Source organism: Neovison vison, chromosome 5 (genome assembly GCF_020171115.1).
Source record: "Neovison vison isolate M4711 chromosome 5, ASM_NN_V1, whole genome shotgun sequence".
Classification (NCBI taxonomy): domain Eukaryota; kingdom Metazoa; phylum Chordata; class Mammalia; order Carnivora; family Mustelidae; genus Neogale; species Neogale vison.
Window position 1 is genome coordinate 27807270 of NC_058095.1, and position 21938 is coordinate 27829207.

The 21938-nt window shown below is 56.0% G+C and overlaps 1 protein-coding gene across 3 annotated transcripts; it reads right to left on the reverse strand.

Moving 5' to 3' along the window:
* Nucleotides 1-69: 69 nt before the first annotated feature.
* On the reverse strand, nt 70-18848 carry ANKRD13B (ankyrin repeat domain 13B). Of its 3 annotated transcripts, none has more exons than XM_044248242.1 (15): nt 18697-18848; nt 6844-6979; nt 6590-6714; nt 6457-6502; nt 5723-5866; nt 5443-5632; nt 5301-5367; nt 4218-4299; nt 3386-3450; nt 3013-3143; nt 2744-2901; nt 2435-2587; nt 2141-2304; nt 1964-2040; nt 70-1476 (listed from the first exon to the last, which is right to left on the reverse strand). In XM_044248242.1, the coding sequence occupies exons 1-15, from the start codon at nt 18808-18810 to the stop codon at nt 1248-1250; spliced, it is 1881 nt and encodes a 626-aa protein (XP_044104177.1). In that variant the 5' UTR covers nt 18811-18848; the 3' UTR covers nt 70-1247. The 3 variants fall into 3 exon arrangements, with proteins under 3 accessions (XP_044104177.1, XP_044104180.1, XP_044104178.1); XM_044248243.1 differs by lacking the exon at nt 70-1476 and adding an exon at nt 1605-1763; XM_044248245.1 differs by lacking the exon at nt 5723-5866.
* Nucleotides 18849-21938: the final 3090 nt, after the last annotated feature.

Genomic DNA, 21938 nt, shown 5'->3' on the forward strand with positions numbered 1-21938 from the left:
TCAGAAGGAACCCCTCCCCCAACCCATAGGTGGGTGTTCTTCCCCCAGTAAAGCCAGCTAGGAAAAGCCTCGGGTTTGAAGCCTCTTTTATTTGTGCCTCAGAGTCAGTCTGGTGCCCCTGACATCAGGGAAGGAGGTGAGAGGAACAGTTTCTCTTTGTTCTTTTCTTCTATCCCTTTTGTGTCCCTCCTGAGCCTCACTGGCTGAGCCAGGAAGGCCAGCCTGAGAGAAGGCGGACAAGGGTGTGCAGTGGGCCCCTGCCCCTAGCGGGGTCTGTGCTTCTCTGGGTGGGTGGGGTGGGGCAGGGGAGAGCCGGGGGTTAGCACCATTGGATGAAGGGTTTGAGAGTCAGCCCCTGGCTGGGGGCGGGTGGGACACACGACCACAGAGGGCTAGCAGCAGCTGGTGGGAAGGGGTGGGTGGTGGTGCCAGGGCCCTGAGCCGGTGAGAGGGCTTCAGGGTGCACCTGCCCATAAGCAGGGCCAGGGGACAGGGTCTAGTGCTTGCCCCCAGCGCAAATATTGTCCCCCATTTGCCAAGACATCACGAAGGAACCAGGCCTTGCCCAGGCCCGGGGGCCCACCTTGGGCACCCTCCCTGATCACAAAAGCGTGCCTTGGGGATGGGGACGCCAACCTCTGGCCACCCAAGGAGAAACTGGGACCACCCTGAGACCCAGGAAGGGGGGGGCTGGGGAAGCCGGGCACCCCGCTAAGTGCACTTGACGCTGAAATGCCGGGGTGAAGGAGGAGCTGGGCCCTTGACGTGCTGTTTTGTGTCTGGGACAAAGCAGCAACACAGCACGTGGGGAGCTCAGCTGCCCCCCTGGGGTGAAGAGCGGAGATGCAAAGGCTTCATGGACAGTGTCCTACAGTGGGTTCTGTGAGCAGAAAAGGAGGACCGGCCAGAAGGAGCGAGGGTTGGGGGACACTGCTCCTCTGAGGACCCGGCTCCCCTTCAGGACGGCCTGGCCCCCTCGGACAAGTCTGAGCCCAAGATAGAGTGGTGGGCATCAGGATACAGCAAAGCGGGGGGACCGGGGCGTGCGAGCTGCCTCCCGGGCCCTGGCCGCGACAGGCATCCCGCGGACGCGCCGAGGCCCTCCCGGTCCTGTGCCAGGGGCGCCTCTCCGGACCGCAGGCCTTGGCTCCAGTCTACGGCCGTAGCCGGGCGGGCACGCAGGCCCAGGCGAGTCCGGCTCCGCGGCGGGTTACGCGGGGCAGCGCCGATGGGCCCTGCAGAGGGCGCTACTGCTCGGTCAGCGAGAGCCGTAGGATACGCTCCAGCTCCTCCTCCTCCTGGCGCGCGCGCCGCCGCCGCTCCTCCTGCTCCTGCGCAGACAACTCCATGGCCAGCCGCAGCTGCTCGTCGTAGCTCCGGAACACGTGGCCGCCCGGGCCTGGGCGCGGGCTGGGCCGGGGGCTGGGCACCGAGGCGGGGGGCCCGGGCTGGCGCTGCGGCGTCGGCGGGGCGCTCCTGGGGGCGGGTAAGATACGTCGAGGGTCCCGGGGCGTACCTGCCCATAAGCGGGGCCGGGAGACAGCGTGGCGGCCCCAGGACAGAGGAGGCCACGTCCCCATCCTGTGGCGGCGATGAGTCCTGCATCACCTCACTGGATCCCGCCCGGCTGTGACAGAGCTCATCCCCTCCAAGTCCATCCTCCCGGTGGACAGCGGACCAGCGCATGTGGGCAGCTTCTAGAATGCCAGGTCGAACATCCTGCCAGGTAGGGGGCTGAGGGCCTTGAGGCCGCTTTGGGAGTGCTGCTCACAGTGAGGAAAGGGTGGGGGTAGAAGCCTTCTGCAAACCAGTAGGGGCCTTACAGAGGGAACCACGGTTTCTTAGGGCCTCGAGGGGCTGCCCAGTCATTGGTGTCCTCGCGCACTGCAACAGGGTCCTGAGGGACTCCGTGCGTGTGTTATTTCGGGGGAGGAATGCTGGGTCAGGACTAGAGGGCACTGACCTGTCCTGTCGGCGAGCCTCGTAGGACATGGGGTGAGTGCCTGGCTTGCTGTTGGTTAGCGCCTCCCAGATAGTGACCTGGAGGGAGTGACGGGGACCCGTTGGCTAGGTTGGCACTGTGGTCCGCGGTCTAGTGGAGCGGCGCGGCGCGGTGGGGCGCGCCGCGGCGGGGACGCACCTGGTCATACTCACTGCCCGCCTCTAGCAGGCTCTGCTGGATGGCGAACTGCAGCAGGTCATCGTCGTCGTCGCGGGTGGCCGCCTCCCGCTGGCCGCCCAGCACACTGTAGCCACGTGGGGCCTCGAACAACGCGGGGGAGATCTCGCAGCCACGGCACGAGGCTGAGGGCACCAGGCTGGGGGTCAGAGCGCGGCCGGAGCACCCCCTCTGGCCTACGGCCTGGAAAGGGAGCCGGCCAGAGCTCGGTGGGGAGGCACGTGAGGGCAGACACGCAGATGGGGAGGGTCTCACTGGTGGAACTGGAGCTGCTGACGCTGGACGAGTCGCTGCCTGGGGAAGGGGTCTCACTGCTGGGGCTGCCTCGCACGGACGGCACGGGCTCATCACAGCCATTGAGGTTCCCGAAGGTGATGCGAGCGTTGAGGATGTGGAAGATTGGGATTTCTGAGGATAGAGAAACAGTCGGGTGCCACTACCTGGCTTCTCACACCTTAGGCACCCCCAAACTTTATCTTATCTAAGCCCTATCCACCGCACACACAGATCCCCCCCCCCAACACACACACTAGCCGCTTAGAGGAAATGGGGGTGGGGTCTCACCAATCTTGACTGGGAAACCAGGCGGCAGGCGGAGGGTAATGAAATCCCGGAGCTTGGCGAAAAGCGCATTGCTGACAGCCATGAGGTCAATGATGGGGGCCACCTGCTCACACAGGGACAGGGGATGCTCCTCACACAGCCACAGCTTGGCCTTGAACCTGCCCCCCAGATCCCAAGGGGTGAGGGGCATAGTAGAAGCCAGTACCTTCTGGAAACCCCACCCAGCCCTGCCCGGCCCACCCCTCCCCAGCACCATCAGGGGGCCTCACTTCTGGGTCTTGGTGGTGAGTTCCATGGGGCGGCCCATGTCCCGGTTGCCAAGCTCAAAGTTGGGGTTGAAGTACTCTTCTGCAGTGATGGCAGTGGGGTTGGCTTGGCTCAGAGTCTGAGTGATCAGGGTCTGTACCACATGAGGAGGAACCCATGAGCCCTTCTCAGTCTCTGATGCCAGTCCAAACATTTGGGATCCTGAGCCCCAGAACCTTACCCCTCCCCCAAACCGGCCCACCATGCAGCTCACATGACCCTGGGCAGGGTGGAACGTGGACCCTCACAGGCCATGCTTGGCAGGACGCCTCCCAGGCTGTCTGCTGAGCCACAGCCACACCCTTCCACACAAGGGCACCCCTGACATGCACTCACCCCATTTTGGGGGCCCCCATGCTGCTCAGCAATTCCCAGGAAGGACTGCAGAGGTGTCTTACAGCCTACAAGAAATGTGGCATCTCAGAGGACACTGCGACCCTCCGCAATGCCAGCCCCTGAGACCTGGGGAGTAGGCTGGTTCCTGGTGGGTGGGGAGGACTACTCAGCCACACCAGACACTTGGCACCTGCATCTGAAGGTGACTGAGGACTCCAGGGGACAGGGACCAGGACCACTACGGCACAACGGGAATAAAAATAGGCCTGGGCCTCAGGAGAAGCTTCCAAAAGGGTTCAGGTTGGTGACATTGGACAAGAAACACCTGCCTCTGGTGAGCAGTGCTGGGATATGCTGGGATATGTGTGTTTTCCCTCAGGCACTTCTGTCTTAATGACCTCATCCAGTTCCCCTGTGAGGTAGGAACCGTCCTTCTACTCTAGATAGACTTGCTGATGTCCAAGAGTCACGTGTGGTATCAGGAGGCACAGAGGAGCAGTGGCAGGCCCCCAGGCTTACTGCCTAGGGTATGTACTATGACGTGGGGATGGCCCATGAAGAGCACACGTGACACTTCCACCCCAAACCCAATGCAGAGACAGCAGTTACCAGTTGTCACGTTCCCTCCCAGTGAGCTCAGATGCTGCCCAGAATCTTCTAGCTGCACTCTAGGCAGTCACTCTCAATTATTAGCACTTGGCACTTGAAACTGAACCATGTTTGTGTGAATAAGCGATCCTCGCCTTGGCTGGGATGTCACAGGGAATACTGATGGAGGGACTCGAGTGGCATGGCTCTCTCACACCTCCCCCCTCCACCTCTGCTTCATTACCTTTGACCTTGCCCTTGTGCTGTTCTGAAAGATGCTCCGTCCGCGTCCGGGTGATGAGCTCCACGTTGGATGCCCCATACACCTAGGGACAGATGAGGAAAGGGCTCAAAGACAATTCCGGTACCCTAGCCCCTGCCCCTAGGGCATTCTGAACACTTCCTGCAAGGGAGGGAGGGCCCACTGGGGGCCAGCTGTTTGCTCCAATCTCCCAGCCTTTGGACAAGTAAATATATGAAATCGTTCATCCATTCTCTTATTCATTCAACAAACATTTTGTGAGGAGCCTTTATGTGCCAGGCTCTGAGACATGCATCAAGGGTACAGTGGTGAATGAACACGACTGCAGATAATCCCCACCCTTTTGGGGTTCATACACTAGTTGAAAAGACAAGAAAAGGGACAGTTATAACGTAGTGTGAGACCCCCTCTCAAGGGGGAAGCACAGGGTTGGGGGAACCAAAAGCAGAGGCCTTAGCCCAGCCTAGCAAGCCAGGGAAGCCTTCCAGGAGGAAACCATGACCCCACGGGGTTGACAGGGGCCCCAGAGGGACCAACACTGTCTCCTCAGGAGTAAAGGCCTGGCTTTGGGGGTCAGGCAGCCAAGGTCTGAACCTCAGCTCTGCCACAGATAGAGCTGTGCGACCCTTTATAGGTCCTATAACCACTCCAAGCCTGTTTCCTTGTCAGACAGTGGGTCAATACCCTACTCCACAGTCGTGGCCAAGAGGGACTGGGACACTGTGGGAAAGGATCAGTAAACATCTGTAAAACAGGAATGATAATAGCAGCTTCCCAAAAGGGCTGTTGAGATTAAACAAGGGTGTATGCGTATATGTGTGGGTGCGTATGCTCGCACATGTGCACGCACATGTATTCATACATACAAATAAACATGGGGACAGTGCCTTGAATGTGAATGTAGTAAGTCCTCAGTAAACTCTGGCCTCTTAGTCTAGTGCCCTTTCCTCCACACAGCATTGCCTCTGCACCTCCAAAGCTGAGAAAGGGTAATCAGGACAACCCGCCCAGTTCGCTGTAGGCCAGCGTTAGGGGGGCTCTGGGATCAGGGAGCGGCGGCCTCACCTTGGCTTCATACCCGTTCACCATCTCTGTCTTCTCGCTGCGCCAGCCCAGGATGCCAGTCTTGTTCCTGGGGAAGCAGAGTCATCCAGGTGAGGGCCCCCCAGCAGGCTGGCTCAAGGGCCCAAAGGCTGTGCCCACTCACCTCTCGAAGGAGATGTTCTTGGTGTCAAGCTGTGTGGTGACGACGGGGGCCGTGAGCCGGCTGAGCACCTGCTCCTCGGTGGGCTGGGCGGCAGCAAGCAGCAGCTCACGGTCCTGCCCGGCCAGGGCCAGGGTCTCCGTGTACACCACCCGGCGGTCATGGTCAATCTCCATGACCACGGCGCTCGTGTCTGCCAGCCACAGAACAGCACGGGGTGTTGGAGGGGGGCAGAGGGGTGTCCCTAGCCTTCCCACATTGCCACACCTCCTGCCTGCCTGACCTTGGCCCCTGAAGACGAAGCTGCGGTTCCCTCGCTGCCACGTCATGTGGTCAAAGCCCAAGAGCGTGGTATCGACCCGTAGGTTCTGCCCACTCTTCCACACTTTGTACGTGTCACTGGGGCAGATCTTGGACACCAAGGGCACTAGGTGGAAGGGAAGGTCAGAGGTGACTTCAGTTGCCCAAACTGGGCCATTTCGGGGCACAGGGGTCAGGGTCAGCAGTGTGACCAGGAAAGGAGAAGAGAACTCCCCAGCGCCCCCCACATGAATGTAGACCAGTCACTCTGATGTGAGCAACCTGCAGCCGGAGACAGGCAAGTTCTGGCCACCAGCAAGTCCCTAGGAGCCACCATTCACTAATTCACTCACTCCATCTTGCATCCCATCCTCCAACAAATATTTATTAACCACCTACTGTGTACCAGGCACTATTCTCGTCAGTGAGGGTACAACATTGAAGAAGACAGGACCCCTGCCCTCTGGAAGCTTACCTTCGACCAAGGAATGACAAGTAACAAACAAATGAGCAAATCATTACAAAGTAAAGGACGTGATAATAATGGAATTCCAACAGCGTCTGAGGCAGCATGGAAGGCCTACCTAGGGAGGTGGCACTGAGCTGGGAACTCAGCAATGAGAAGGAGCCCCAGGAAGAGCAATGGCAAGAGAGCTCCCCGCAACAGGTGCAAAAGTCCTGAGGCAGGCAGGAGAGGCCCCCCCTCTGCCCCCTTACCCCAGCTAGTGAACTCCCATTTCATCTCCACGTAGAAGTCCTGGGCCTGGAGAATGAGAATGGCAGTGCCTCAGCCTGTGCCAGAGACAGGGCTTGAGGGCCATGGCGGGGAGGCCAAGCAGCAGGCCCTCACCTTGCGCAACTTCTCCAGGAGCACAGGGATGCCCGCCAAGCGCTTCACCACGCGCTGGTAGTCCCGGTACCGCAGCACCAGCTGCACCAGCTCCAGGTCCCGGGTGCTCACAGCCTCCTGAAGCACTGGGGGACAAAGACGCAACGTCATGGGGCAGAATCCTGCCTAGGGTGCCCCTGCCTTGGCTCACTGAGGAGGAGGACGTGAAGCTGGGAGACCCTGGCCATGGGGCTGGGGTGAGCAGGGGCACCCACCTGTCCAGCCGCTGCGGTTCTCCCTGCCCACATCTGCGCCGTGTGCGAGCAGCACACGGGCACACTCGAGGTGTCCCAGTGTGGTGGCCAGGTGCAGGGGGGTCCGCCCGCGGGGATCCAGCTGCTCGATGTCCACCTGGAGAAGGAGGCGAAGATGGATCCCTGGTCACTTCGGAGGCAGCCCATCCGAGCCCAGCAACCTCCACGCAGGCACCAGCCACCCGGCTGCCCAGCCTTGCCCGCCTCACCAGGCAATGGAAGAGACAGACACAAGGCGCGGGGGATCAGGTGGGTGAAAAGAGGCCTGCAGGACGGGGCAGGAAGCAGCTCTAAGAAAGGGAAGACCTTCCCCCTTTCCCGTCCACCAAGCTCCCCTGACTGGGTTCACTCTTCCAAGGCTCCGAAGTGGGCTGCCTGGGAAGAGTAAGCCTTGCGTTCAAGGGTAGCCTAGACAGGCCATTGGCCAAGGAGGGCACTTGAGGCAGGACCCAGACCACAGCTTCAGGGTGGGCTATCAATTTAGATCTCTTATGTGTCATGGAGTGAGGTTCAACAGCTGCTGTAATAGATCGATAAGAACGAAAGAGTATGTTCATGGTACCACTTCAAACCCATGGCCTTTGCCTGTGGAACACTATGTATTAACTTTTTAATTTTTTTACAAATCCTATTACTGCTTTGTGAATAGCATGATTTACTGTATGAGATTTTTGTCGGGTGATGAACACATGTCTGTGAAACATAAGTATTTAAATATCTTTCAAAAGTCTGAGGTCTCTAGCTAAATATAATCAACTGACCACATCATGTAACTCCTTCTCTCCTTCCCCAAACTTGATTAAAATGCCAGTCAAAAGGCTTCTACTGCAACCATGATGAGATAAGCTGAAATCATCCTCCCATAAACAGAGAAAACTACTGCTTCAAAATACATGAAATAATTGTTTTCAGACAGTAGGCCCCAAGTAGTCCAGGACTGTGATCCCTGGAGTAAGAGAAACAAACAAGGCAGGCCCTATGATGGCTTAGATTTCTACCTGGAGCAACATTCTGGATAGCAGTTCAGGCAGGGGCATCTCTAGCAGAGCATGGTAGTCTTGCTGAGGAGTTGAGGAGACAGAGAGAGGGGTTCAGAGAGGCTGAGGTAGCCAGAAGTTGCAGGACAGAGTTCTAGGAAGGAGTGAGCTGTGCAAACAACGAGCTCCAGAAATCTGCACGGGGCTTCTCTGAGTCTTTGCTGAATACTAAACTCCCCTGCGGAGAGTGAAACTCAGCAATGCTGGATAGAAAAGGAGCAATAGGGTGGTAAATTCTGAGCAGTTCTCATGTGTCAGAGCAGGGAGACATTCAAGCTCCAGCCTGCTAGAGTGGAGAGTCCTTGCTGTTCGCCCAGGGCCTTGCACAGAGACCCAAGAATGGGGATGCCTTAGTAGGAGGGCTAAACCATCCTGAGAGAAGAGGCTCATCTAAATCTGATCTAATAAAGATTAAAAGTAATCTCACAAGGATCAAACTGATGTACAAGTAACCTAGCTTAGTTGGTCAGAACAAAGCCCAACACTCTTTAAAGGAAGAAAATAAAATCCACATGCTTAACATGACAACGTCTGCAACATCTAATGCCCAGCTATAAACTATGAGGGAAAAAATTACCTTACGTGCAAAGAAGTAGGAAACTATGACCCATAATTGAGAGATACTCAGAAATGATAAAAATGGGGCACCTTGGTGGCCCAATCAGTTAAGTGTTGGACTTTTGGTTTTGGCTCAGGTCACGATCTCAGACTTGTGAGATTACGCACTCCAGTCAGGCTTCCTGCTCCGCATGGAGTCTGCTTGAGACTCTCTCTCCCTCTCCTGTCCCTCCCACCCACAGATACACTCTCATTCTCTCAAATAAATAAATCTTAAAAATAAAAAAAAAAGATAGGGGCACCTGGGTGGCTCAATGGGTTAAGCCTCTGCCTTCGGCTCAGGTCATGGTCTTGGGGTCCTGGGATTGAGCCCTGCATCGGGCTCTCTGCTCAGCAAGGAGCTTGCATCCCCTCTCCCTCTGCCTGCATCTCTGCCTACTTATGATCTCTCTCTATCAAATAAATAAATAAAATCTTTTAAAAAATGATAAAGATGATGAATGACTCAATGTGCTTGTGAGTTTACAGAAACACATGAACACAATGTTCATGGGGAAAGAATTAGAGATTAGTATAATATCTGAAATGAGAAATTCATTGTATGGAACTAACAATAGATTAGACACTACAGAATAGAAAAAAGTCAGTGACCTTGAAGATATAACAACAGAACTACAGCACACAGAACAGAAATAGAGCACGGAGGAGGCAAAAAGCACTGAAGAACATTCAAAGAGCCTCAACAATCTGTGAGACACTATAAGGCATTCTAACATATGTGTAATTGGAGTCCCAAAAGGATAGGATTAGGAAGTAGGAGAAATAGGAAATTTAAATAGATAACATTATCTCTTTAAAATTTAAATTTAGGGGCACCTGGGTGGCTCAGTCGTTAAGCTTCTGCCTTCAGCTCGGGTCACAATCCCAGGGTCCTGGGACTGAGGTTCTCCCACATCAGGTTCTCCCCTCAGCAGGGAGTCTGCTTCTCCCTCTGCCCCTCTCCCAGCTCATTCTTTTTTTTTTTTTAAAGACTTTATTTATTTATTTGACAGAGATCACAAGTAGGCAGAGAGGCAGGCAGAGAAAGAGGAAGGAAAGCGTACTCCCCCCCGAGCAGGGAGAGAGCCCGATGTGGGGCTCGATCCCAGGACCCTGGGACCACAACCCGAGCTGAAGGCTAATGTCACCACTTAGCCACCCAGGTTCCCCCCCCTTTTTTTTTAAAGATTTTGTTTATTTATTTGATAGAGATTACAAGTAGTCAGAGAGGCAGGCAGGGAGAGAGGAGGAAGCAGGCTCCCCGCTGAGCAGAGAGGCCGATGTGGGGCTTGATCCCAGGACCCTGAGACCATGACCTGAGCCGAAGGCAGAGGCTTTAACCCACTGAGCCACCCAGGCACCCCTTCCCCAGCTCATTCTCACGGTCTCTCTCTCTCTCCCTTGCTCGTGCTGTCTCTTGAATAAATAAATAAATAAAATCTTTAAAGAATTTAAATTTATATTTAAAGAGATAAATTTAAAGAGAAATTGAAATTTAAAGAGATAACATTAAACATTTTTCCCATTTTAAAAAAAAGATTTAATTTATTTATTTGACAGAGATCACAAGTAGGCAGAGATGCAGGCGGGAGTGGGGGAAGCAGGCTCCCTGCTGAGCAGAGAGCCTATTGTGGGGTTCAGTCCCAGGACGGACCATGACCTGAGCTGAAGGCAGAGACTTTAACCCGCTGAGCCATCCAGGCACCCCTCTAATTTTTTTTTAATTACTGTAGGGGGTTGAATGGTGGTGTCCCCCCCAAAATATTTGTTTGTACCCTAACCCCAAAAACCTATGATTGTGACCTTCTTTGGAACATGGGTGTTTTGGGGTTTTTAAAAGATTTTATTTATTTATTTAATATTTTATTTACTTATTTGACAGAGAGACAGTGAGAGAGGGAACACAAGCAGAGGGAGTGGGAGAGGGAGAAGCAGGCTTCCCGCCGGGCAAGGAGCCCCAGAGAGGGCTTGATCCCAGAACCCTGTGATCATGACCTGAGCTGAAGGCAGCCAGTTAAGGACTGAACCACCCAGGCACCCCAAGATTTTATTTATTTGAGAGAGAGTGTGCACATGCATGTAAATGAGGGGTAGAGTGGACAGGCAGAGGGAGAGGGACAAGCAGACTTTGCACCGAGTGTGAAGCCTGACGCAGGGCTCAGTCTCACAACCCTGAGATCATGACCTGAGCAGAAACCAAGAGCCGGCGTTTAGCCAACTGAGCCAACCAGGCACCCTGGAACATGGGTCTTTGATTTGAAATTAAGTTAAGGATCTCAAGAGGAGATTAGCCTGGACTATCCAGGTGGGTCTTATATCCAAAGAGATGTCTTTGGGGAGATCCACGAAGGGAGAAGTTCCATGTAGAGAGGAGTCACAGAATGAAATACGTAGCCACAAGCCTGGAAATGCTTTGAGACACTGGAAGCTGAAAGAGGCGAGGTAGGGTTCTCCCCTGGAGCCTTTGGAAGGAGTAGGGCCCTCCTGACTCCTTGAATTTGGACTTCCACCCTCCAAAACAATGAGAAAATAAGATTTTGTTGTTTTAACCCACCTAGTCTGTGGTAATTTTTTGCACAAACTAACACAATGATAAACGCACAGAACCAAGAAAACTCAATGAATTCCAGGCAAAGCAAACACCCAGAAGACTACACCAAGGCCTGTCATAATCAAGTGCTGTAAACTAGTAGTTAAAAAGAAAATCTTAAAATCCTTTTGAGAAATGAGACACACTATGAAGAACACAGGAAATACAGAATACTTCTCAAGGGAAACCATGCAAGCTAAAAAAACAACAGGAAGAAATGTTTAAAGTGTTGGGGGGAAAAACGTTGACTTAGAATTCTTTATCCTGTGGAAAAATATCCTTGAAAAATAAAAGGGAAATGAAGATTTTTGTGGACAAACAGAAAAAGCTAAGAGAATTTATCACCAGAAGACATGCTAAAAATGTTAAAGGAAGTAATTCAAGTGGAAGGAAAATGTTAACAGATGGAAACTTAGATCTGTACAAAGGAATGAAGAGTGCCCCAAAAGTAAAATTTGTGAGTAGGTATAAGAATGTCAATAAAATATTTAAAACCCACAAAAGTAAAGAGAAGACATATTAGCAGACGAGCAATGTTAACACATCTTAATGTGGAAAGTGGCTGGGGTTTTGCAAGTGACTTAGGGGAGCAGAGGGTCCTAGAAGCCAAGCATTCACATAGGGGAACCCCAGTGAGTGTCGGGCCAGATCACCCTTAAAATGTCCAGAACATGCAAGCAGTGAGGGTGGCAGATTATGAGTAAGGCCCAGAGTTAATACAGGGGAGCTGGTTAAAATTCAGAAGCCCTGGCCCTCTCCCCAATCTTATAAAGCTGGGAGACAGCCCCCTTCCGTTCCACAGTATGCTGGGAATTCATTCTCCATAGAAACAGAGCCTGAGATGCACTGGATTTGGGGACACTGGCCTGAAGATGAGGTCATGGGGCTAAAAAGTAGAGAATGGTGAAAGCCCAGTCCCTTTCCTGCCTCCACACCACTGCCGATGACACGCCTAGCAGGAGATTGGAGAATTCTTCTTTGGAGACACTACAAGCACCAAAGACCTCTGGTACAACATCTGGGGATCCTACAATAAGCAGGCCAGCTTGTCAGCCAGTCGTTACATAGTAGTACCACCCATGCATCAATAAGCTCCACATCACCATTCTTTTTTTTTTTTTTTTTTTTTTAGATTTATTTATTTGAGAGAGAATGTGTAAGTAGGAGGGGCAGAGGGAGAAGGGCAGAGAATCCCAAGCAGATTCCGCACTGAGCGTGGAGTCAGACATGGGGCTCAATCTCACAACCCTGAGATTGTGACCTGAGTTGAAACCAGGTCAGATGCTCTGCCACCCAGGCGACCCTCCACTCCCCCATTCTTAAATAGGCCCCAACAGCCAAAGGTGACTGGACATTTGAGGAAAGCCACCAACATGAAAGATACCAAAAACGTGCAAATAGATGCTAAAAACCCAGAGGAAACACTGTCAATGCAGGAAACAGGAGAAAAGTTTCTGGAGGGAAAAGAGTAATTGACATCCTCAGAAATATCCGAAAAGATAACTGAATTCATGAAACAAAATGGGACATCCCGACTTCCTGCGACTTCTCCTCTTTCCTTCACCTTCACTCCAGCCATTCCTGGACAGCTGCACCTGCCCCAGTTCTCCCCTCATAGGAAATATTACCTCCGTTCACCCCTTTTTTTGGTAAAAACAAACAAAACTTTTTTTTAATAATTCTTTTTTTTAAAAGATTTTATTTTATTTATTTGACAGAGATCACAAGTAGGCAGAGAAGCAGGCAGAGAGAGAGGAGGAAGCAGGCTCCCTGCTGAGCAGAGAGCCCGATGCGGGGCTCGATCCCAGGACCCTGAGATCATGACCTGAGCCGAAGGCAGAGGCTTTAACCCACTAAGCCACCCAGGGACCCCAAACAAAACTTTTGTAACTGTCTTTCTCTCTTCCTTTTAAATACTTCCTTTAAATACTTTCTGTATTTAATCCATCAGCATAGACCTGATCTCATGGGCTCTACCTTCAAAACAGATCGACCTCTTCTCAGTTTTCATCGCCTTGAGGCTATCATCCTGGTGACGGCCACCCTCTCTCTCACCTGGTGGCCTCCTCACTGGTCTCTTCACTCCTCTCTTGGCTTCTTAGGTCTGTTCTCCACACGACCCATTGTCGCCGACACCCTTTAGCTCAAAACCTTCCCAAGGTGTCCCATCTTGTTTGGAATGCAATCCAACAGCCAACAGCCTTGAAGTCTTTGAACTCCTATGCTCTCCCATCTCTCCTCTGAACTCCACTCTGTCGATACCCTAGGTGACTACAGCGCTCTCTCTCTCACTCCATTCAGGTGGTTGCTCAAATGTCACCTCCTCCGAAGGTCTGCCCTTACAACCCGTCTTAAATGACACTTGCCGTGTATCTCTCTGTCACCACTAATCCCGCTTTAGTCCTCTTCCCACATTAGATTGCTTGTTCATTTTTTCATTGTCTCCCTCACCTAGACTGTAAGCCCCATGGAGGGAGGGTCCCTTGTGTTTTGTTCAGTGCCACATCCCCAGGCCCTAGATAGTGCCTGCCATGTAACTCGTACCTCATAGGTATTTGTTCGACAAATGCATAAATGACTATATTTAAGAGGCCTGGGGAGGGGAAAGTAGTAACATGTAGAACTGACAAATAAATAGTCATAGACGTATATTGTTTATAATTACAGAGGTAAATAAAAGAACAGTCTCGAGTCCGAAGACGTCGGTCGCCTCCAGGGAATGAGAAAGGTGGGGAGGGCTGGAGTGAGGACTACCGCTTTTTCCTGACAAGCCTCTAATAACAGCTAAATATGTTTTAAAACATGAGAATGAACTCCATTGTCAAAAACAAAATATTTTAAATAATTTAAGTAATTTGTATAATTTTCATAACCCTGTGCTGGCATTTCTTCATTGTTTAATTTTGTAAGGAGGCTCCACACCCACTGTGGGCTTGAACTCATGACCCTAAGATGAAGAGTCACAAGCTCTATTCACGGAGCCAGCCAGGCGGCCTCATTTCTTCATTTTTAAATATATTAGGAACCTCAGAGGGGGGAAAAAAGGTAGTGTGCCTGGCCCGCATGGCCCCGTGAGCTCTGGCTTAGAGATCGAGGTGCTACTCACCCCCCCATTCTCCTCTACACCAGCTCCCCACACAGGAGGGAGAGCACTATTTACTCTTTCCCTATTATGGGATGGGCTGAGGCCCTGGGCGTCCAACCTAGGTGGGCCCTGAGTCCTGGCGTGGGAGTGAGGAGCCACAGCTCCCAAGCTGGGGAAGTCAGGAGGAGTCCTCCCATGAGGCTGCAGCCGAGCCATCTCGGAGTCCCACTAGCCCTGCCCCAGACGCCGCTGCCCGGCTGCTGCTAACAAGGCCCCAGGGAGCGTGCAGGACACCCCGCCCAGCCCCAGAGTCCCAGATGCTGCCTGCCACCCTCCCTGCTCAGGTGCCTCACCTTGAGGCCCTGAGAGAGGCTGGTAGTGCTAGCTGGGCCGGGCTTGCCCTTCTCTCCTTCCATTCCTCAGGGGCTCAGCCCAGGGTCCCCAAGGCCCTGCTGTTTGCCAGGGCTGGTGTGGGCCCCGCATCCACCTAGCCGACCCCCGCACCAAGAAGCTCTCCCACCCTGCCCCCAGCAGGGCCTACAGTGGAAGTGACACCTTGCCGAGGCCCAGGTGGGAGAATTCATTACTTTCCCCAGCAAAGGCCTGCAGCTATTTCATTGCTGGAAGGAAGAGAGTTCCCAGGAAACCCAACACCCGCCCTCCCCCCTGCGAGAAGGAAACACTGCACCCCAGCCAGTCTCCACTGGACAAAAGCAGGGGCGGGGGGTTCTCCTGAGCTTAGGAGCTGGGGCTCCCTGGGCAGAGGGATGCCCTGCTTCCACTCAGGCCCCCACCTAGACACGCACACACATGAAGAGGTGTCCTAGGAAGAGCCAGCCCTACTCCTTTTGCCTCAACGCTCAGGGTCCCTGTACTGGCCGAGGGGTACCAGCACCTGCGTACTCGCTGCCCTCCAGACCTGCAGGTGTCTACTGATGCATCCTACACAGTCTGGGACCAGCAGACTTGCCCAGTGCATAACCCCTGAGCCCACGGGCTGCTAGCAGGGTATTTTTCAAATTTGTTCCACATTAGTGGAAGCCTTTGGTTGGATGGACTCTGACAAGGACGCACTGCTGGAAGAAAAGGTGAAGGGGCCCTGAGCACAGAGCCTTCTGCATGCTCAGCCTTGGTCTCCTTCCCCTGCTCCTCGGCCTCCCCAAGCCCCAAGGAGGACCACCAGAGGCTGGGGTGGTCACTGCTTCCCAGCCTTCCCACCAGGTAGGTGGGAAGGGTCAGGGAAGTGGGATGCTTCCTTGAGCTGAGCTGGGTGGCCGAGGGGGGGCACCGCGGACTCTCCTCTCACACCGCCCCTCCCCTGCTTCCTGGACATGTTGATGCTGGCTCTCTGGGCTTTGTGGTTCCCCCTCTTGAGCTTTTCTACTCGTGAGCTGAGGGACTGCCTACTTTAGAGGGAGAGGGAGTCACAGGTGCTCTGGACACACCAGGTACCTCGGGTGGTGTAGCCTCTGTCCGAGCATTAGGGCCCCCACAATCCATCTCGCCGGCCTCTAGGTCAGGAGGATGAACTGAGGAGATCAGGGAGGGGGGTTCGGGGGGAAGACCATGATGGAGCCAGCCCCAGGAGGAAAGAAAATGTTTCCTTGGGAACACAGTCTGGCCCCCTCCAGAGTGCCTGTTGCCAGGAGAGGAACCCTGCTCCCCTTGGCCCGCCCACTGGGAGCTTTGCAGCCTAACCTCCACCTCCCACCTGCCGGGGAACACCAGGGACTTATGACTCAAGAACACAGCCGGCTGAGCCAACCTCAGGGCCTCGTCAGCCAAGGGGAAACGGGCCTACAGCCCTCTGCCCCCTTGCAACCTGTACAGGCGTGCGTATGACGGGAAGCAGGACACACAGCAACCATCACCCTGCTGGATTCCGGCTGGGGGTGGCCATGGACCCTTGCCTCCACCAAAACCCCTGATGAGCACCTCCCACCTCCCCACCACTCCCTGCTTCCAGGCTCAAAGAAGAGCTGTGGGGTTGGGGGACAGACAGCAAAGCCACTGAACCTGCTCTGAAGCATGCCGTGCCACCCCCCCCAGCCTGCCAGCGATGCCAAGCCTGTCCCTGGGAGGGCCTCTGTGGGGCTTTCTTGGAGCACAGAAGAGGCAGCTATGCCAAGTGAAGACCAGGGAAACCCAGCTGCTGTGTTCTTGAGGAAAGCCGGAATGTGTTCTGGGATAGTGGGGGCTACGGGGACCTAGCTGGGATGCCTAGGGTCTACAGGCTTTCATTATGATGTTAGGTGGCTGCCCCCAGGTCCATCCCTGGCAGGAAAGGGCTGGGTGGGGCCCCTTGGGGTCTCCCTGGGGGCCTCCCATACCCTGAGGACTGAATAGTGCACTTTCTGGAAGCAAGGGTCACTCTGGGTCAGTCCTAGAGCAGAGACACATCCAGGAGCCTCTCTCACCAGGACTGACCGGCATTCCCCTTCTTGGCACCCCCGGAACAAGGGAGAGAACTGCCCTGACTCCTCTGTGGCTGAACAAGGGTTAACTTCAACCAGTGCCCTATATTCCTGTCTCCCCCCCCCCCCAGAGAGGGTAAAGATAGGGCTGAATCTGGTGCCTAGTTTCTGTGGCATTTGGAGGAGAAAGAGGAACCCACTCAGCAGCCCCAAAGCACCCCCACAGGCAGCGGGTTCCCGGGATCCCCACCCCACTTTCACTCCAGCAAGATGGCTGACTTGAGTACTGGCAGTCAGAGAGGCCTAGGTGAGTCTTTTCTTCTAGGGCATTTCGCCTCTCTCCAGTCTCAGCAAGAAAAGAACCCGCCACCCCTCAGACGAGGGAGCGGGACTGAAACCTTCTGAAGATTCAGCCACTTGCCTTTGGCCCAACAATCCTTGGACCAATCATCAATCACCCCATCAAGAAGTTCCTCTGGGATCAGATTTAAATCATTCCAGCTGGAACCTGTGTCAGAAGCCTGTCTTCTTTTGCCCTCAGGGGGAAGAAAACAGGAAAGAGGAGACTGGAGTGTCCTAGCACCCAGCACCTCGTACTGTATTTCCCTGTTCACGCTCAAACCGCCAGAACCAGGTCTCCTTGAGAGCAGGCGATGTGCCTGGTTTGTCTTCGTCCCCCAGGACCTGCCACTCAGTCCTCGCTTCCTTCGTCAGGGCTCTATCGTGGCAAACCACTTCCTTTATGATAGATAAACAGAGGCATGGTCTGAGGAGCAACTTGGAGTGCCCTTGTTTAAGCAGAGGTAGAATGCAAAGTAGACACCCCAACCAGGCATGGAGCCTTAGGTCACCCCAACCTTTTCTAGGACTGCTCTGCGGAGGTGGAGGCTTTGCTGCTCTGAGGGCTCAGGGGTGGACTTCAGACACACTCTCTGACCCTCACCTTGCTCTCCACCTCACTTGTCCTTTGGGAAGCAGACAGCTCTTCCAACTGAACTTCCTGTGACTCAGGAAGTGGCCCTCAAAAGGCATGTTCCCCAAGGGGACAACTCCTGAACTGAACCACTCCCATGCCCCCAGAGTCTGAGATCTGGGCCAAGTCTGCCGGCCTGCAACCTGAGACAAACCAGGGCAGGCTGGGCTCAGCTCTGGCTCCGACTCTCCCACCCTGGCGGTTGAGTTGCCCACACCCCAAACGCCCATATGTGGCCTGGGGAACCAAAGGCAGAGTTGGGAACTACCTGTGAATTGTGCCTGTCTTGGTCCTGAGGAATGACCAGAAGACCCCGTCCTCTGGGAGGCCACCGCCCAGCCGAAGGTGGCTGACCCGTTCTCACTGACTGGCAGGGGCCAAGGAGCCCGGTCTGTGTGCAGAACCTCAAATCCTTCCTGTGCCCATTGGTCCCTAGCTTACTCGGCGCCTGGAAGCCAGGCCCCAGCACCAGAGGGCAGGAGAGCTCCTTTCAGCACCTGGACAAGGCCCTTCAGGGCTTCCCTCTAGAAGGTGGTGGCGGGTGGTCTCTCTTTCTCCACTCCCCATTGCAGAGCCGCCGCCGGGGTCTGAGGGATCCAGGGGCTCTGGCCAATCCGAGCAAACAGATGTAGCGCTCACCCATGAGGGTAGAGGGCACTGGGTGGGGCTGGGATGCCCGGGAATGTCATAGCCTATTCTCTGCTCCTTGACCTGTGACCCCCGCCCGACGCAGGCCTTGCCCACCCCCGCACACTCACGCGGGAGGTGTCACCGCTTGGCTGCTAGGCGGACTCTGGCACCACATGGAGCGCAGACCGGAGCCGGCAGCCCCTCCCCGCAGCCCTCCGCTTCGGCTGAGGAGGGGCACGGCGTCCCCGACCCCAGCCTGAGAGGGTCCCGGAGCACGTGCGGGTCGTCCGTCCGAGCCGGAGGCGAGCGGGTGGAGACCGCTCCCATCACCCACTCCCGGTCAACAAGCACAAAAGCCGCGGCCACGAACAAAGAAGCGCTGCAAACTCGCAGGGTAGGCGGGACAGCCCGCGCCGCGCCCCCTCCCCACACCCGGCGGGCGTGCCCGGCCGTGGGGGGTCCCCGCGGCGCCCCGACGGCGCTCGTACCTGGCCGGCGCGGACCTCCTTCTCCAGCTCGCGGTGGCGGTTGTGCCACACGAGGTAGTGCAGCGGGTACTTGCCCTCGGGCCCCTTCCTGGCGGAGGCGTTGGCCGGGATCATCGCCCGCTCCTCATGCCAGGGCCGCGGCGCCCGGCCGGGGAGGGGGGACGGCGCCGGAGCCGGGGCCCGGGGCCGCGGGGCGGGGGGCCGGCGCTGCCTGCTCGCCGGGCTGCGGCTCGGGCATGTGCGAGCGGCGCCGGCGGGCGGGGGCGGCGCGCCCGGCGCTGTGCGGGCGGCGCGGGCCGCGGGCGTCCTCGCGAGGCGGTGGCGGGCGGCGCGGAGAGGCCCCCACCCGCCCGGAGAGGGAGCGGGCGCTCGGCGGCGCGGCGCGGACTCGCGCCTCACCTCCCACACCCCCGCACACAAAGACGCGGCTCGGCAAAGGGAGCAGGCGCCCGCAGCGGGCGCGGGGGCGCACGGGGCGCGAACCCCGGGGACGCCGCCGCAGGGACGCGCGCCCGCCGCCCCCGGCTCCCCGCAGCTGCATTGCCCGGCCCTCAGCCCGAGCGGTCGGCGAGAGATGCGGGGATGCGGGGGGAGAGAGGAGGGGGGACCCGGGTGCCGGGGCAGAGCTTGCTGTAGCTCGGCCCCGTGGCATCATGGGGCATGTAGTCCGCCTTGTAGAACTGCGGGTGGCGGGTGGCCGGAGAGGGTTCGGCACTGTCGCCCCTGGTCCTGTGAGCGGGTGGGGAAGAAGTCAGGCCCAGCGGGAACTGAGACAATGTCCTGACGCCGGTAGGCCGGGACGCACCCCCACCCACGGGCGCTTTGCCTTTTGCTAGGCAGGGAAGGGGCTGCAGGCCTTGCTCAAGGCTTAGAGAGCGCGGGAAGGTGTGGCCTTCAGGATTGAATTGGGTTCCCAGTGGAACAGGAGGAGGAATCCAGAGTCCAAGGAGTTACTGATGGGGGGAATCCTGAGAAAGGTGCGGGACATTAGTACCAAAGGTCTTTGGAGCAACCAGGAATCTGGCACTTGAGATATTATGTAGGAGTCGTCCCTGCCCTCTTAGAAAATCACTTTACATCTTCCACACTTGACATTCGAAAGGGAATGACCGTTAAGGCTGGAAGGGCAGTCCTCTCCCCCCATTTGCTGTCCTCTGCAAGGACCAGAGTGGGACTGGGCAGAGAAAGCAGCAGGTGGCAGCTTCCCACCTACTCAGTGTGGTCCCCTCAGGAGAGAAAGTGATCGATTCCAAGAGACTGGCTTCTTCCGCATAACCCCGAGGCAGAGAGGTCCTTCCAGAAGGGGCCCAGCCGATGCCGTGATAAAAGTGTAATTGACCTCTGAGGCTGCCTATTCCAAGGGCTGGAAAGACCAAGAGGCGTGGCCCAGTCCCTGGAGGCCCGAGGGAGGAGGGACTGGGATCTTACAGCAGAGTTCGAATTCCTCCTTACTAACCACCTGACCGTAAACAAACTGCTTAAATTTTCTGCTTTCGCAGACCACTCACCTCTAAATGAGACTCTAAACACTACCTACTAGGGTGAACTAAGGATAGTAACTGCCCTGGGAAATGGCGCACCCCGCCCGCAAGCGGGCTGACTGAGACAGGTGGCGGGACCGGGCACAGTGCCTTCTCGTCCACCTTAGAACAGGACAGGAATTAAGGATTCCGTACCAGCCCTACTTAGAACAATCCAAGAAGTGTTTGCGTGGGAGGTGCTAGCAAAAGCTTGCAAACTCTCTGCGCCTCTCTCAGGTTTCTTTGTGTGGTCTTCTCTCCTTCCTCCTCCACACCCTGCGGTGCCAGGCCCAGGCGGGAAAGGATAAGGGAGGAGTGGACTGCCTCGCCCCTTTCTCCAGCCGGGGAGGAGCCAGCTGGCGCCTCCGGCAACCCGGGACCGCTGCCCACTTCTACCACGAGGGGTCAGCAGAGTCTTGTGGCTGCAGCCGGAGTTGGGGAGGGGGCTAGAAGGGGGAGGGACGGCTACGAGTGGCCGGGAGAATGCCTGTACATTTCCTCATTAAATTGTAGAACCTTGTCTGAGATTTCTCTTTTACTGTCCTGCTTCCTGAGGTGGCGACGTCTCCAAAGGGAAATCCTGCAGCTCTTTTATCCCCAGACCCAGGCCCAGAAGCTCCGCAGCGGCGGGGCTGGGGGCTTCCGGAATAAAGTTTGGAGAGTGTGGCTCTTTGCCTGGGCCACTCCCAGGTAGTCCCCGGGCCGGCCGGGAGGTGGAGCTGGCGGGCGGGAGGAGGCAGCAGGGAGAATCATCCTTCCCCCTGGAAAGTGTTGGGGCTCTGGGAGAGGAGTAGCTCAGCCTGGACTGGGGAACTTAGGCCCTTAGCAGCCTGGCCTCTTTGCCAGGCGGCCCTATACCAAACCAAGGTCGCTTTTCCTCCGGTTTGCGCGCTCCAGCTGCCACGTGCTCGAGACGCGCCCACACAGCGGAGAAACAAAGACAGCCAAGCGATGGAGCTGCCAGTGGCCGCCTCGACATTTAATAAATGAAATTCCATAGCTGGGAGATCGGGGGTGAACGGGCGGCCACCGCTCGTGGCACGTGCGCCGGTGGCCGCTCCTTTTCGTCGCCCAGCCCGGGGCCACCAAGCCCACAGACTGACTCCTCGGTGCGGCAGGTGGTGCTCCCCGCCCCCGCCGCCGGCACCCCCCACCCCCACCGTGAGGTATCTTTGCTCGCAGAAGCCCCGCCAGCTGAGCGGTTGGCTGTGGGGGGAGGGGAGGCCTGCAAAAAGATTTTTCTTAAAGGTGCGATTATAAATATACCCCGTGGATGGCGATTTCAAACAAACTTGTCAATCTGGGCTGCAGCTAAAGGCGATGGAGGCAGCTTTGCTTGTATTTCGGGTGGTGTGACTCATGAGCATTACTTGTCTCCCCCAGGGAAGCAGTCGGCCCACCCACAAGTCACTGCTGCTCTGGCACCGCTGGGATAAAGCCGACCAATTCCCAAACCCCTGCCCAAGGACTCCCCTCCCATCTACACCCCACCCCCATCCCCACTTGTTACTGAGGTCTCCCTGCCCCTCAGGGAATCTTCGCTTCATTCAGTCACCGTCGCCAGACCCCCAGGCCTGGTTTGGGCCACCCCTGCCCTCTCCCCACAAGCCAAGTGCTCTGGCATTTTGCTGCTGCAGGGATGGGGGCTGGGTACACGCGGGGCACACGTGTATGGGGGAGCATGCTCAGTGCAGGGGTGCACCCACGTGCGGCCTGCGCCTC